The 16895-nt window shown below is 48.9% G+C and overlaps 1 protein-coding gene across 2 annotated transcripts in view; it reads right to left on the bottom strand.

Annotated features, from left to right (window-relative positions):
* UNC13C (unc-13 homolog C) overlaps window positions 1–16895 on the bottom strand; it is a 1328864-nt gene that overhangs the window by 29286 nt on the left and 1282683 nt on the right. For both annotated transcript variants that reach the window (XM_086958316.1, XM_086958317.1), the window contains one exon: window positions 10234–10326. In XM_086958316.1, coding sequence (XP_086814442.1) covers window positions 10234–10326 — 93 coding nt within the window. The remainder of the gene's footprint in view (window positions 1–10233; window positions 10327–16895) is intronic.

The following is a 16895-nucleotide window of genomic DNA, read 5'->3' as shown; positions in this document are numbered from 1 at the left end:
CTTTTGCAATAATAAGGTGGAGCCTACCAGATAGAAGAAGCTGTCTGATTACAAAATACCTATTTTGGGCTTACCAAAACATACAGTCCGCTCATTTCTTCCTACTGGTAAGTATTGGTTTTATCGTCACTCTCATTTACTTGCTTATTCATTGGCTTATCTCGTCTCTGTTTGCCCATTTTGTGTGTGTCCCACTCCTGGAGCACAGCCTCTTTATAATCTTTCTGATTTGCTGGCGTCTTCCCCTACCACTACTCACTCTTTGGTTAAGTACCCATTGAGGGAGAATGTGTTTTTCAGCTGTCTCCCTCTCCTGTGTGCTTCCCCCAACTGCCCATCACCCCATAATCTGTGTATCTCTCTTATTTATTTAACCCCCACCCTCTAATTGCCCAGGTTGTTGCTGTCACTGTGTGTGTTTCTCAACATCGAGTGTCTCTCTCTACACCTCCACACTCAGTGTTCTTCTTTCCCCTCCTTTCTGTGTTCCTCTCTCCATGTGTGTTTCTCCTCCAGCCCATGTTGCTCTCTCCCTCGTGAAGCTTTTCCGTGTCTCACTCCCACCTACTTCCTCCATTTTCTGCTTCCATTACCCCCAGAAACCTGCAGTCCTCTTTTGTAAAATGCACTCTTTCGTGTCAAAATATGGTTATTTTATTGTTACCAATCAAAGTAGCTTCCAACGTCTCTGATTGGCAAATAACAATTTGAAACAAATGGCAACCTTGTTATTACACTGGCCCAAATGCGTTTTGACATCACCAATGTGCGCACTTGTGGAATGATGCAGTCGCAAGCAGCATTCGTGTAATTAATCCACTTTTTATTTACACATTGTTCGATGATTCTGCACAGCCTCAGGAAAAAGCTCGAAGCTGGAGAGCACCACCAAAAGGCATCAACAAAGCCAATATGTCCCACAGAGCGGATCTAATGGCTTTGCCGGTGCTTGTTTTTTTTGTTTTTGTTTTACTCAACTGATTTTTCCACTAGGGCCTGAAAAAGAGCATTGCTGAATTGCATTGAAGGCAAAAAATAGAGAAGCCCAGATTTAGTATGTTTTCTACAAACCACATCACGGGTGCCATTCACCCTTAACGTTGCTGAGCTCCGTGATGTTAAACCTTGTGCTGTTGAGAAAAGGTGAGCAAACAACAAATACAATGTCAGAGGGCTGTGTTACCCCAAAATTGGTAAATGTGTGCTCCGACAGTTTTAAAACGAGGATGCGCCTGTATTTCCCCTAGTGCTAATACAGCTGTCTAGTTCCAGCGCAGACACCCTTGTGCCACACTGCAAGGGAACTTGCACTGCAAAGGCGATTGTTTATGTGCAGTAAGGTACTGCACAGAAATAATCTTCAAAGGCGATTTGCTCTTTCTAAGTTTGCTGCAATAATGCAGGACACATGGCAAAAGCAATAAAATGAGGAGAAATTATTAGTTTCTCCTTGTATCGCCAATCTAAGACCAGGTATTTCCTGGTCTTAGTTTTTAGCGCTGCCCTAGCATTGTAAATATGGAAAGGGGCGACCACTCGGTCCCCCCGAACGTATGGTGGGGTGCCCGGATCCCCCCGGGAAACCATTTGGGCGGGGGGCGTGTCTCGGCTGGTATGCCCGAAGCGGCGTAGCCGGGGCGGGCCTTTTCCCGCCCAAGAGGGGTTCTCCTAGACACCTACACCGTTGGCCACGCCCCGTAGGCGTACCAGAGGAGGGTACACGCCCTCCCGAAGAGGAATAAAAGGAGCAACAGTCCAAAGAAGCATCCTCTTGTTCCTGTGCTTGGAAGCTCCACCCTCTCGTTGCATGTGAGCCCTCGACGGAACAAGGAGCAATTTTGAGAACTTGTAATTTTGTTCCAGGAGCCTTCTCTCCCAGCGACTTCGAACCTCCGGATCCAGGACCTCGTTGAGCAGCTAAACAGCAAGGGTCGAGTATCTGACAACGATGCCTGGCAAGAAGGCCGGGAAGAAGGCAGGGACGGAGCAGATGCTCCGCATGCTGATGAAAGACATGGCGAGCATGAAAAAGCAGATGGCGGCAATGAATAATACGGGCAGACCGAAGAAGGTCATCGGACCAGCATTGCCGGGAGTAGTCCCCGCAGGGAGAGGTAAAAGGGCCAGGAATAGGGCGGCAGGGGGGAGTCCCCAGTTCCCGAGTCACCCCCGGTAAGCCCAGTTAGTCCAGTCGAGGCCCCGGTACCGACCCCGGATGCAGGCCAACCGATTCCGGTTGTAGTTACGCCCACTAGCGAGGAGGAAATGCCTCCGGAGTTGGCCGCCCAGTTGGCCGCATGGCTTGGAAAGAATACCGAGGGTGCAGCGGCACCCGGAGACACGGCCAAAGAGGCTAGGTTGCTAATGAAGCAGTTGCGGCAATCGCGAGATGCTGCGAAGGCGAATCTCCCTCTTGTCCCCTCACAGATTCCCTCGGAAGAACCAGCGGCTGGCGGTGGAAAATCAGCGGGACCAGCTATGGAGTCTGGTAAGCAGCCATTGCCAATGGCAAATGGGGGGTCTTTGCCCTCAAGAAGGGAGAAAGTAGTTCAGCATATTCCTCTGGCCACGAAAGAGATGATTTGGGCTGATAAATATGTAAATATGTTTTCGCTCCTGACTGACCACCACGAGATTGAGTATGTCAAGGCTCAGAAGGAGTTGTTGCATCCAAGTGTGTGGCGCGCAAAAATGGCGGGCTTCAGGGTGGATGAGACGATCTCTAATTGGGCCAAGGCCTTTGGGATGTTTACTGCTATTATGGGTGAACGTAAGCCAGAGATTATGACTGAATTAGCCTGTTATCAGACACGCATAATGGATTTCTATGAAACATTTGAGGGCGATCAATGGAGGGGTTATGATAGTAAGTTTCGTAAGGCCAAGGAGCACGATTCGTCTCTGACGTGGGACTGTCTCGACTCCGTCTCTTGGCAGAAGCAGCTCCTGCCGGGCACGACGAAGTCGTCTTCGCTTGGCGAGTATGGGTTGGCGCCTTCCCGCCATCAATCGGCGGCGCCCTTTCGAACAAACCCCGCAGGTGATCACCAACCCAGGAGTGATGGGAATGGGGGTAGAAAAGGGGTTTGCTGGAATTTTAACAGAGGCAAGTGCACGAGGCCACATGGGACATGTAAGTTCAGGCATGAGTGTGCAGGTTGCGGACATTCTTCACACCCGGAGAGTTCGTGCAGAGTCAAGAATGAGGATACCGGGGGTAGAGGAGGTACCAAACAGGTCTAATATCGGCCAAGAGGTACCACTACCTACCGCCGTAGATATCATGGCAAGGATCCCCTGGCTAAACGAATACCCTGATCATGTCTCCGCTGGGGTGTTACTGGACGGCTTCTCGTATGGTTTCCACATCCCGGCGGGGGATTTTCGGGGGGACTCACTGTGCAGAAATCAACTGTCCGTTCAGCAGCGCCCGATGGTGGTAGAAAGCAAGATTGCGAAGGAAGTTGCACGGGGCCGGGTCGCCGGCCCATATAGGCACCCGCCAGTTCCTAATTTCATTTGTTCACCGTTGGGTGTAGTCCCCAAGAAGGACCCAGGTGAGTTTAGGTTAATTCATAACTTGTCGGCTCCTAGGGGTCTTTCGGTAAACGATGCGATTGATCCAGGAGTCTGTTCGGTGCGGTACGCATCCTTTGATGAGGCCGTCGCCATGTTGAATCGCCTGGGGCCCGGAGCGCTGATGGCTAAATCAGATATTGAGTCAGCATTCCGGTTGCTCCCGGTACATCCTCAGGATCAGCGTCAGTTAGGTTTTGTTTTTCAAGGACGCTATTACAGGGATAGATGTATGCCAATGGGTTGCTCCATCTCTTGTGCTTATTTTGAGAAATTCAGCTGTTTTCTGCAATGGGCGTTCACCAGAGCTACGGGCTATACACAGGTTATGCACTACCTAGATGATTTTTTGTTCTTGGGGCCAGCCGGTGACACGGAATGTGCACAGGCTTTACTGGAATTTCGCAATCTCATGAAACGGTTCGGCGTGCCATTGGCACCGGGGAAAACGGTGGGGCCATCTACTTCACTCGAGTTTCTTGGAATTGAGCTCGATTCAGTGGAGGGATGCTTCCGTTTGCCCAGGAACAAAGTAATGAAATTTAGGGCCTCGCTAGAATTGTGCATTAGCAAAGAGAAGGTAACTCTCCATCAGTTGCAGCAAGCGGTGGGCCAGCTTAACTTTGCCCTCAGAGTGATACCAATGGCCCGCCCCTTTTCCCGCTCTATTGCACAAGCCATGGTCGGTCTCAAAGAAGGACACCACCGCACGAGACTGTCTGCAGAGGTTCGCCAGGATATGCGCATATGGTTGGCATTTCTGGCGGATTTCAACGGTCGAGTGGTAAGGAGCAAACCACCAGCATCCTCGGACGAGCTGGGTTTGTGGACCGACTCGGCAGGGAGCGTGGGATTTGGCGCCATCTTTGGTAATCGATGGTCCACGCAAACATGGCCGACGTGGTGGCACACCAGTGGGCTAACAGGTAACATTGGGTTTCTTGAGTTGTTCTCCATTTTGGTGGCCCTGAAGGCATGGCCGGACAATTTCCGTGATCGCTCAGTGGTATTTTGGTCCGATAACATGACCGTGGTTGAATGCATAAATAACCAGGCAGCACGCTGCAAGTTGATTTTGAGATTATTAAAGGAAATTGTACTACTGTGCATGAGACTGAACGTTCAGTTTAGGGCAAGGCATGTGCCGGGTGTACTGAACCAGGCGGCTGATGCACTCTCTCGTTCCCACATGCAGGCCTTCAGGGGTTATCTACCTTCTGCGGATCTAGTGGCGGCACCATTTCCCGAAGCTCTCTGGTTACTCGGTGCCCCGGATTACAGGACCTCGTGGGAGCCAGCTTAGCCCCCAGGACATGGAAGGCGTACGAAGGAGCGTTTTGTTCCTATTGTGCATTTTTGGGTCCAGCAGGAGGGGATAAGTGGGGACAGGAGGAGTATGTACTGAAGTTTTTAGTAGCACTCCACAAGGCAGGCCGATCAGCAGCGACGGCCAATAGGCACCGGGCCGCCATTGCATTCATGGCGCAGGCTTATGGCATCAAGGACCCTACATCGTCCTTTTTGGTAAGGAAGGCACTACGAGGGTGGCAACGCCTCGAGGGTCATAGAGTAGACGAGAGGCGCCCGATTGGGTTAGAAAGATTGTCCCTGTTGATGTCAGTGCTCCCCGCAACATGTTCCCCCCAGTCTGATGCAGTGCTGTTCCGGGCCGCTTTCGCATTAGCATTCCATGGGGCTATGCGGGTGAGCGAGCTGGTGGCAAGAAATAAGAAGGATGTGGGGGGAGGACTGTGTCGGGAACACATTCAGATCAAGGGTGATTCAATGGTAATCACAATAGCCAGGTCTAAAACCGACCAGGGTGCGATGGGGGACAGTATTGTTGTTCAGCGCATGCGAGGGTCCCCCATGTGCCCGGTGCAGTGCGTTGAGGAATACCTGGCGCAAAGGGCGGTAGCATGGGGGGGAAGCTTGCTGAGACACACCGACGCCACCCCACTGACAAGGTTTCAGTTTCAGCGGGTGTTAACTTTGGCAATCGCGGCAGCGGGCTTGGACCCGAGCGATTTTGGGACCCATTCCTTCAGGATAGGGGCTGCTACAGAAGCTACAGCCAGGGGTCAGAGTGTGGAAATGGTGAAACAATTGGGACGATGGTCCTCGAACTGTTATAAAAGGTATGTGCGGTTGCACATGTTGTGAAGCTAATGTCATGCACTCACGCTTTTTGACTTTTGTTTGGTTTACAGTTTCGCGAGCCTGCGAGGCGGGGCGGACTGTGCAGTCGACCCGACACCTGGGGACCAGCGGTCAAATATCACCGGCTGAGGAAAGAGTGGTGTGGGTCGTGTGCCACTCATACGTGAGGCGTGCCGCGGACCTATTCAAAGCAGGTGACATGATTCACGCAGCTGGGGAATACGGGTACAGGGTGACCTTCCATGGAAGGGGCGGGCTCTGTATTGACCGGTTTCAGGGTTTTGTCGAGGAACTGTTAGGGCGGACAAGGTCACCGCCGTCTATAATCATAGTGCATCTGGGAGGCAATGATTTGGTGGCGCTCGGTCGGCGAGTACTCCTCGAGCGGGTTCTATCCACTGTTAGCTGGTTGGCAAAGAGGATTCCGGGGTGCACGATAGCATGGTCACACATGATTCCAAGGAAGGTGTGGCGGGGGGCCCTCTCTGTGTCAGCTTTGAATCATTCAGTAAAGAAAGTCAATAACAAGCTGGGTAGATTGTTTTGTTCAGGACAGTTGCACTGTATTCCGCATGGATGTATCCGGGGGGATAACATGTATCTCGAAGATGGGGTTCATTTGTCCCGGGAGGGGAATGTCTTACTCATAGGAGACTTCATAGCATGGTTAAGGGGTTTGTATAGTCATGACCTTTAGTAGGAGTGTGGGGGGTCCGGATAGCCGGTCAACTATCCGGCCTGTGGCGGTAAGGTCATGATCGGTGAGCAGTAATTTCAAGATCCCTAGAGGAGGGGCGCCACCCATTATGGATGGGAGCGCCCGGGGGGAGGCGGCCATTGGCCCCTCACACGGGGAGGCGGCACCCACTAAGTATGGGGTCGCCGAAGGGAAGGCGGTCATAGGCGCCTCCCAGGGGAGGAGGCGGCTCGATGCCCCTCCTAGGAATTTCCCGGGGCCAGGATATCCGCGACGGCGGATATGGTGAACAGTGTGGGGTGGGAGGGGGGTCTACGCTACCTTCTAGACACCTCACACGAGTCCTCGGACGACCATTAAGATGGCGTCGAGTTAAATAAGGGGCCCCCGCTAAGACAAGGGAAATTGGAAGTTGGCACAGAGGTACAGTCCTCTGTGCGCCCGCCCCTCACACCGTGAGGGGGGAGTTCTGGTAGTAGGGATCTGACACCGGTTACGACCTTGCCGTTGGCCCGTAATGTTAGGATGTACAATTTTTATTTAGAAAGTATGCATTTGCAGGATGTTTAGACTCGGCTAAGAGAACCTTTGTATTAGAGATTTGTTAAGGTTAGCCAATAAACGTGACTGCAGCGAAATGTATAAATGAAAAATTGTACATGATATGAAACTGTTATTTTAATGTTTTAATTTTGTTTCATATTTTAATAAATACGGCCGGGAGGGTAACTCCCTCCCGCCTTCCAAAAGTTCAGAACTGCGTCCGTCTTCCCATCCTAGGGGATTGTGTTGGGAGGGGGTGATAGGCATCCCGGCCATATGGAAAGGGGCGACCACTCGGTCCCCCCGAACGTATGGTGGGGTGCCCGGATCCCCCCGGGAAACCATTTTGGGCGGGGGGCGTGTCTCGGCTGGTATGCCCGAAGCGGCGTAGCCGGGGCGCGCCTTTTCCCGCCCAAGAGGGGTTGTCCTAGACACCTACACCGTTGGCCACGCCCCGTAGGCGTACCAGAGGAGGGGACACGCCCTCCCGAAGGGGAATAAAAGGAGCAACAATCCAAAGAAGCATCCTCTTGTTCCTGTGCTTGGAAGCTGCACCCTCTCGTTGCACGTGAGCCCTCGACGGAACAAGGAGCAATTTTGACCCACCCACCAGCCCCTTATGGCAACGTTAGTAGTGCAATGAAGTTGATTTGCTTTGATAGTATCTTTTTTCCAGGGTTTTGGTGTGTAATAAAGATGTCAATGTTTGAACTGCAATAAAATGATTTGCTTCATAACATTTTTTCTCATCCAGTTGAGCGGAGTATCACAGTCTAATTAAATGTGTGGCATGTGTAGATAAGTGGAGGAATAGTACAATGTTCAGTTTAACCGCTTTATCGCTCTCTTCATTAGGTTCAAAAAACGTCGTATTTATTTTGGTCGGGCGGTAAGGTCATGATCGGTGAGCAGTAATTTCAAGATCCCTAGAGGAGGGGCGCCACCCATTATGGATGGGAGCGCCCGGGGGGAGGCGGCCATTGGCCCCTCACACGGGGAGGCGGCACCCACTAAGTATGGGGTCGCCGAAGGGAAGGCGGTCATAGGCCCCTCCCAGGGGAGGAGGCGGCTCGATGCCCCTCCTAGGAATTTCCCGGGGCCAGGATATCCGCGACGGCGGATATGGTGAACAGTGTGGGGTGGGAGGGGGGTCTACGCTACCTTCTAGACACCTCACACGAGTCCTCGGACGACCATTAAGATGGCGTCAAGTTAAATAAGGGGCCCCCGCTAAGACAAGGGAAATTGGAAGTTGGCACAGAGGTACAGTCCTCTGTGCGCCCGCCCCTCACACCGTGAGGGGGGAGTTCTGGTAGTAGGGATCTGACACCGGTTACGACCTTGCCATTGGCCCGTAATGTTAGGATGTACAATTTTTATTTAGAATGTATGCATTTGCAGGATGTTTAGACTCGGCTAGGAGAACCTTTGTATTAGAGATTTGTTAAGGTTAGCCAATAAACGTGACTGCAGCGAAATGTATAAATGAAAAATTGTACATGATATGAAACTGTTATTTTAATGTTTTAATTTTGTTTCATATTTTAATAAATACGGCCGGGAGGGTAACTCCCTTCCGCCTTCCAAAAGTTCAGAACTGCGTCCGTCTTCCCATCCTTGGGGATTGTGTTGGGAGGGGGTGATAGGCATCCCGGCCATATGGGGTCGGGTCAAAAAGCAATGGGTGTTGCTCGCAGAACATCCACTGCAGCACCCACTGCATGCACCTTTCATGCTAAGTGAAGCATGAAAGGGGGAAGGGGATAACACCACAAGAACAACACTAAAAGGTGGCAACATCCCCTTGTAAAAAAGGCCACAAAGTCTACTCTAGAACTTGCACTGAAGGGAGACCCTCCTGTACAGGCAACCCCCACAGTAAACATTCCTAGGACAAAAGCATGGGAGTCTGACATGTTAAATGTGTACTTTAGGCAAAATCATACTGTGCATGAGGTTATATCAGGTGATATCCCACTCAACTCCTTGCTTGCACCTGCTTTTACTTGGCGTTGGCATTTGGGTCAGAGTGAGTAAGTGCTAATTTAGAAGAATGTAGTAGAAAAAAGTAATTTAGTAGAATCAGGGTTTGAGGCAAAACTCAAGCCTTTGTTCCGGCTCACTCTAGTCATTCCTCTACCATGAATCAACAAGGGAAGAGGGTCAGGACAAAAATTGTGCCAGTAAATCTTCAAAAATGCTTACAGAGCTCGTAACATAAGTTTTCATCAATTACCGCCTTCTCCCAGTTGATCTCACTTTGAAACATAAGTGTCCTTTCTAACCCCATTCCCCTACCCGTCACTAAAGTCATCATCTGAACTATCCCCATCAGTATCTGGTAGTGGCTCGCAAATTTCTCCCCTATATTTATTCCACGCTGTCCATATTTTGTTCCATTTCTTAGGCATTTCCGATTTACGTACACAGTTCTCTCAGTGCCCATAATGAGGTCCATAGTATATGAATGTGTGCCCTGTGATTTTATTGCCAATCTTATGAACGAAAATAATAAAAACTGTTTAAAAAAAATATATGACGTACACAAATGCTTCAAATGGTGACTTAGTTATTTGAAAATAAAAATGAAACCAACCTGTTGATATTTAAAAAAACAAAAAAAAAAAACAAGGGAAGAGGGTCAGGTTTTACACATCAAAGTTGATTTATCGTTACTATTTGTAGTGCTTGGCAGCGCTTGACTATGCTTGTGTTGAAAGGGCGCCAGGGCATACCCATTAGTTAATCCAGGTCTAGATTTTGCTACCACTTACACGCTGATACAAGTGATAAACCCAAGTGCAAAACTTGGAACTAGCGTGCTAAGGAGGCATAAATATTTTTAGCAGTTCCCCTTTTTTGTCGGAAATGTAGGAGAAATTCATAATACAAGTCGCCCTGCCGTTTTGCTTTATCCATGAATGCTACAGAGCACAGGCAAACGCTGCATTTCAATTTGTCACCGAGACACGAAGGGGCATATTATCAAGAACGGCATTAAAATTATCGCCACTTTAGCAGCAGGAAACTGCCGCTAAAGTGGCGATAATGGGCTTGATAATAAGCCCTTGTGAATTCCCATAGAAGCCCAGGCTCACACCAGAACCAGTTTCCTGCCGCTAAAGCGGCGATAAGTTTAACGCCGTTCTTAATAATATGCCCCGAAGCACATTAAAATATCGCTTTTTTGATCCGGGGTTATGCCTAAAACAAAACTTTAAATTGGTTTAATTTTTGTAAGTATATAAGACTCTTACTTTTGACTGTGATTTTATGCTCCCCAGTTCCAGGATGCGTGAAAAGGTCCACTTGAACTGACATTTCTCCAACCGAGTTATTGGTAGATTGTCCTAAACAGAAAAAAAATAGGTTAAGTAGTCATTTCTAAATTCCTTAGTCAAATGTTACCCTCCTACCCTACACGCGCTAAACATTACGGTTGACGAGTTGGTATAGTGAATTACATTTGTAAACAGCATGGATCTCCAGGAATTCGAGATCGCCAGAGAACCGGCGTATCGGGGTTGTAATGGCGTCCATGCCGGAATGGACGAGGAGCAACGTCTGAATGAATCTTAGCTGCTGTGGGGACCTGAATCACACGATGAAGTTCCGACCTGCGGCGGAATGAACTGCTATTTCTGGAGATCCATGCTGTTTACAAATTTAATTTACTATACCAACTCGTCAACCCTGTCCTGAAGAAGATCCCAAACCATTGTGAATCGAAACGCCGTCGACACTACAGCGCAATTGTTTGGCGCAATATTACATTGGGCTCATAACGATGATCTAATGTGTTACAGAGGACTATAATTTATTAACCATTGAGCCACCATTGTACATAACTTTGTCAACTTGCGCCGTTCACGCTGTTCACCTCACTTGCATCGCCACCTTTCACTTGTATATATCACCTTGTCACCAAGTGCCTTTAGGTTGTCACCATTTTCTTGTACAGTGCTGCTTTCAACTGTATTCCCATGTGTAAATATTTCTAGAAACTGGTGAATTACAAGCCATGCACTAACCAATTGAACCTCCTTGTTTCCTTCTAATGTAATTAAATGCCGGTGAGCTCAAAACAAAGGCTGGTAGTCTTGAAAACACTTCTCGCCTTTTCTACCCACTACAGACACTCCCTTCCACTTTAACTCACTCTTGCAGGTTCCTGCTTTCTCAATTTGCATAAGTTGTTCCTGTCTTTCTCTTCCTCCTTCCATCCCCTTGGGTGTTTTCTCTCTCTTGCTCTCCGTAAATCTCTAAAATTAGTACTGGTGGCACCTACTGGCAACCACCAGCTCAAATTAAGCACTGAAACAAGGCAAACAATTACTGACTGCAATACTACTATAGCGACTATTTTCATTTTTAACACAGAACCTGAGGCTTTAATAAAAATTAAATTAGTGAAACCGTAAAATGAAGCACAAAAACGTGTAAAGTAATTAATATTTCCCAAATTGATATTAAGTCTGAATAATCAGTTAAGACTGAGGGTCTGATTACGACCTTGGTGGATGGGATGCTCTGTCACAAAAGTGAATAATATCCCATCCACCGTATTACCAGTTCCATAGTCAGACAGAATATCCGTCAGGCTTGTGATAGAGTAGCACTGCCCGACAAAATCGTAATCAGGGCCACAGACAGGGCTGGACTGCCCGTACAGGGCATCAGGTGTTTACCCGATAGGATGGAAGGAAGGGGACTGGTTTTGCTGTGGTGGGGACCGGCTTTGTTACTGGGGGCCGGTTTTACAGCAGTGCTGCGATATTGGTCCCCAGTATCAAAAGTGCTTCTCATACAGCCCTCCCTAACCCCCTCGCCCGGGCTACATTGGGTTCCCAGTCTAGCCCTGCCCACAAAAACGCTTCACAGAAAAGAAGTGTGTGAGTGACTCTTACATAGAATAACATTGTGACTGTACCTACCAGTCTCTTGCCTGTACCTCGAGCGGTAATGGGGTTTACAAGCCTTTCAATGTACGATTGGTCATGTGAATTTTAAAGCCAGTTAATTTTTTTTTCCTATTATGCCTCCGAAGAGCCCCAGGTAAAGGTCTACACTCGTGTACATTAATGTTGTTTTAATTATGTTCTATAGAATGATTAGCAAACCTAAAGGCAAATATTTCATTAATATGCACGGAAGCCGCTCTAATTACAAATGGCTTTAACTGTTTTTATGTGAAATCTTCCATGACTTTCTCTTCCTGCTTGAACATTTACCATCAAATGAAACCCTCTTTTCCTTTAGAGAGGTGATTGAAAGCAAACGCATCCCTTTTATTTGATGCATCTTGCATTTAATTAGTACATTTACTTCCCCTTCTCTTCCCGGAAGAATTTCAGTTATAAAACGTCTAAAATTGTTACAAAAAAAAGACACCCATGCTTGTCTCTTTGTCCAATTTCTTTTGAAATGTGCAGACTTGCAAAAGTGGGGGGAATTCCAAGGTTTAAACAGGTAAGTCGCCCTCGTCTTGCGGACAGCAACACCAAAGCAGTGATGTACAAATTATTATTATTTTTTTTTTTAGCTCTACCCATGTATTTGTGTAGAATCTATATTCAGTCTCTCCCTTAGGGTCGTTTTCTTTACTGCTCTTCAGTAAACAGCAGCTGAGATCACCGAACAGCAAATTTCGTGGATTGGTTTACTTGCGCTGGAGATTTTGCAGGGGAAGGTCACTGCACTCCCTCCGACACCGACCATCTTGACCACCCCTCGAGGAGACGTCGCTGCGCCCTGGGGTGTAGCGGGTCCTCAATTTGATCATCCATTGATGCCTAAATTGGGTTCTTGATGCCCTGGTGGGCGTTGTGACACCCCCAGCCGGAGTGGATGCCGATGCTGCGTCAGCCCCATGACCATAGTGGTGCCGGAATGAGACCGGTACGGCTGCAAGTGCTGTGCCCGTCTTAACCACATTCTGATCTTGACAGTGCTGAGCGCGCCTTCCGCCCGCCTCTGAAGCCAGCATTGAGCCCACTTGCCGCCTTTCCTATGACCGCAGTGGTGACCGGAGTGAGGCCGGTACGGTGCCCATGTTTCTGCCTTCCGCCCGCCTCTGGGGCCCTCATACCGCTCGCCTATGATACCGAGCAGAGTCCGGTGCTGTTTGCAGATGTTGGCGCCTGCCTACGGCACCGGTGTTGCATACCGGGTTGAACCCGCCTCCGCCCACTTTAGATGCCTCTTTTTTCTCTTCACGGCGCCTCGGTGAAGAACCGGTTGGTGTGCGAATTGGCCGCTGATCTCCTGGGGGTGCCAACGAGCTAGTCTGGTGAGTTTTTGCTTCCCTGGTTGGAACAGAGAGCGCCCTGCAGGGCATTTTCAATTCATTGTCATTTGAATTCTGTCACCCAGTGAAACGTTGTAGTGTGACTATACTCCTATAGGGGCAGTGGTTGCATATGCTGAGTTGGACACTTGTGGGACTGGTGCTGTATATCCATACTTGATTTGCGGCCGTTTGTGATAACCTCCTTGACTTTTTTGTATTGGTGCAGCCATTTTGAGGTTGCCTGGGTGCACAACAGAAGCGGTCCTCACTTGCTCTAGTCATAGCAAGTGAAAGTGGACTGTTCCTCACCTGCCCCTTCATAGCAAGTAACAGAGGACTGGTCCGTGATTCCACAATAGAAAATGGACTGAGCCAGAGCTACCTACAGAAATAGAAAGAGGACTTCCACGGTGGCCATCTTGGAATGGGCTTTTGTCCAACAGCCATTTCAACTTACTGCACTAAAAACTCACTTGCCCTGTTCTCAGCAAGCGAAAGCAGACTGATCAATGCTTCCACAACAATAGAGAGAGGACTTGAGCTTGTAGTTCCCTACAATAGCAGAAAGAGGACCTCTACAGTGGCAATCTTGTTATGGGCCTTTTCACCACTGCCCTCTCAACTTACTGCATGGAAAAGACCTAGTACATCTCACAACGCAAACAAACCGCTGGGGCAATAGCCTCATCACTACCCCCCCCAGCATGGCTGAGCCCCGATTGACCCCCAGGGGAGACAATTACTATACCGTTATCTATCCTCCTAATCTCTCCAAATCCGCCTCCAAAGCCCTTAAACACTCAATCCTGAAAAGTCATCCTGAGACCCTGATATCTGACCATCGTCTCTGCGTAAACCAGGGCACTGTTATCAACTACCTTATATTCCATTCCAGGAAAACGTCTCTCTGGCGCAATGCCTTCTTGAGCCTCCTCAATGTACAAGAAACAAGGAACATCCTCCACGGAAAAAAGCTCATAATCTATCCATTGGCAAACCTACGTGCTGACCTTACCATCACCTTATACAACAGCTGCATTATTCTGATTCAAGGGCCCCCTAAAAACCTCACAAATTTGCAGACCTCTTCTTCCGCCTTAAAAATCATGTTCACATTCACAACCCGTCTCAGCCCTCGTTCCTGCCGGTCCAGCTCTTGCCCACCCCGCCAAGTGTATCCTGCCTCTCACCAACCAATTTTGCCATTGACTACGTCAGTTGACTACCCGGCCCCATCACCCTGTCACTTACACAAGCCAATAACTGCGCGCCCATATCACCGAACCTAGACCTCCTAGCGATCCTTGCTCCTTTGCCCTCCGAAACCCTCTCTAGGGCACACCTCATAGGTCAGCACAACCCCTATATCACACATCCAGCACATACCACCAGAAGCGTCCCTAAACCCTTAACCTCCTGTCCACGTAATCGCTCTGCAGGCCAGGCTACTGACACTCCTACTAGGGCCTACAACACTAGTATGTAAAAGCCTAACAGGATCTAGAACACTGTTCGACTTAGCCCCAACACCAGGCTGCAAAATCAGACATATGAAATTGCTCCCACCTCTTCGGCCCCCTGTCTCCATAATCATCTCTCTCATAGGGACGCTGACCATCCGACTAAACGCAACCCTAGGCTACCAGAACCTACTATCAGAACCGCCCCCTTGCAATTGTTCCCCTGCCTGCTAGAACATACCTCTCTAAGAGATATTGATAATAGGAGTAGGCGGAATTTGCGTAGTCGCGTTACGATAAAATATGTCCGCTAACACTCAGAAATTCTGCGAACACGTGGAATTGCTTGTTCGGGATGCTTTTTTACTGTTCGCGATTGCTGTTTGCGTGCTCGGGGGTAAAACTCTTGCGAACACGCATTTTGAAACGCGAACAAGCAAAAAAGTTCAAGAAGTCGCAGAACGCAGAATTTTGGGCAATTTCACGTTCTCCGCGTAACGCAAAATTACATAAATTTCGCAAATTCCACGAGCGGAACGGAATTTGACGCCCAGGCCTAATTGATAATCTACACTGCAGATCCTCTAAATTAACTTGGAGCATCCACAAATGTATTCTGGACCTAAAGCACCTCCTTCACCTCACAGAACTTTCCTTTTTCGAATCTCAGGCTCTCACAGAATGCAACCCTCATTCCTTTCATGAAGCCCTTCCTTCACCTTCTGCCCCTATCCCTGAGACACTTGCGCCAACGTAAACAACCTTGCCACCTCTCTGAGAAGGAAATCCTTGTTCTCCTTCACTCCTACAAACCCACCCCTGGCACGAGCAATTCCTCTTAACTCACGGAGGAAGAAGTGATTGACTTCTTCAATAGTTACGACTCTGCCTTGATAACCCATGCCCCCTACACCTGAGAGAAGAACTCCCTATCTACATGGTTGCAACCAACCCTAACAGATCTGCTACCATCCGCATCAGAGAGGTGGTCAACAGCAACCTAGCTAAAGTTCCCATCGCCGCTGCTACCCTTGACAATCACTCCTACCCCTCCCTTGCCGGCCTCCTAATAAACTGCCGGTCAGCTGTAAAGCATGCATCCAATGGCTCAAGGCATCCTCATCGCCCTTCCTAGACCTCTTAGTCCCGCCCAACTAGAACATTGTAAGGATGGATAGGCACCCGAAGAAAAAAGGGGGTGGGATTGCCTGTATCCACCGCTCCAACCTCCTTGTTACGGAACTGCCAGTGGACCCTACAGACTCCTGCGAATACCTCGTGCTCTCCATCTCCAGCAACACCTCTCAGCTGTGCAAACTTCACATCTTCTATGACCCCGAGGCAAAATCGACTCCTTTACGGAGCTCCTCATGGAAATAATCACAGCCAAGGTTTCTCCAAACTCTAATGACATATTCCTTGGTGACTTTACACTGCATTGGAACAATGCTAGGGACCCTCAGGTCAATGCCATCAGAGACCTCTTGACTGATCAAGCCCTTATCCAAGCCTACTCCCTCCCTACTCATTCGAAAGGCACCACTCTAGACTGGATCATTGCTAAGGAATCAGCGGTCAAGCTTCTCTCAATTGACACCTGCGATTGGTCTGACCACCACACCATCACCTTCCTCCTGCCCAGCACCCACAAAATATGGACAACTCAACCTGTGATTTCCAAACGATGGGTTAGAGACACTAAGAACCTTGATCACGAGAGACTGGCAGCGTGTCGTGTGGCCGACCTCCCCCCGCCCTCTCAGTGCACTTCGGTTGACAACCTAGCGACTCATTACTCCTCAACCATATCCGACATCCTGGATGACCTGGCACTACTAAAACTAAAAAAAAAACAGGTCAAAGACCGAAATCCCTGGTTCGATTAAGAAAAGGGGGTGGTGATGAATAGAGTGTCTGAATTAAGCAGACCACTCTTACCCAGTCCAAAGATCAGGGCTTGATCCATCACCGTTATTTATCTCACTGCACCATCCCAGCTCAGAACCTGGCTATATGCAAATCAGTCTGTCCCTGGCCCAGTGCATCATGGGAACAGGGCAGACTAAACTACCAAGCCAATTCTTCACCAGAAAGGAGACAAGCTACCGGGGACCGGTTTCTGGCATTTCAGCCGTCTTCTGCCCGGCTTGCTTGAATCCTGATGGTGCAG

Source organism: Lissotriton vulgaris, chromosome 2_1 (assembly GCF_964263255.1).
Source record: "Lissotriton vulgaris chromosome 2_1, aLisVul1.2, whole genome shotgun sequence".
Lineage (NCBI taxonomy): Eukaryota > Metazoa > Chordata > Amphibia > Caudata > Salamandridae > Lissotriton > Lissotriton vulgaris.
The sequence above is the reverse complement of the archived record's forward strand: the minus strand, read 5'-3'. Positions and strand labels throughout refer to the sequence as shown.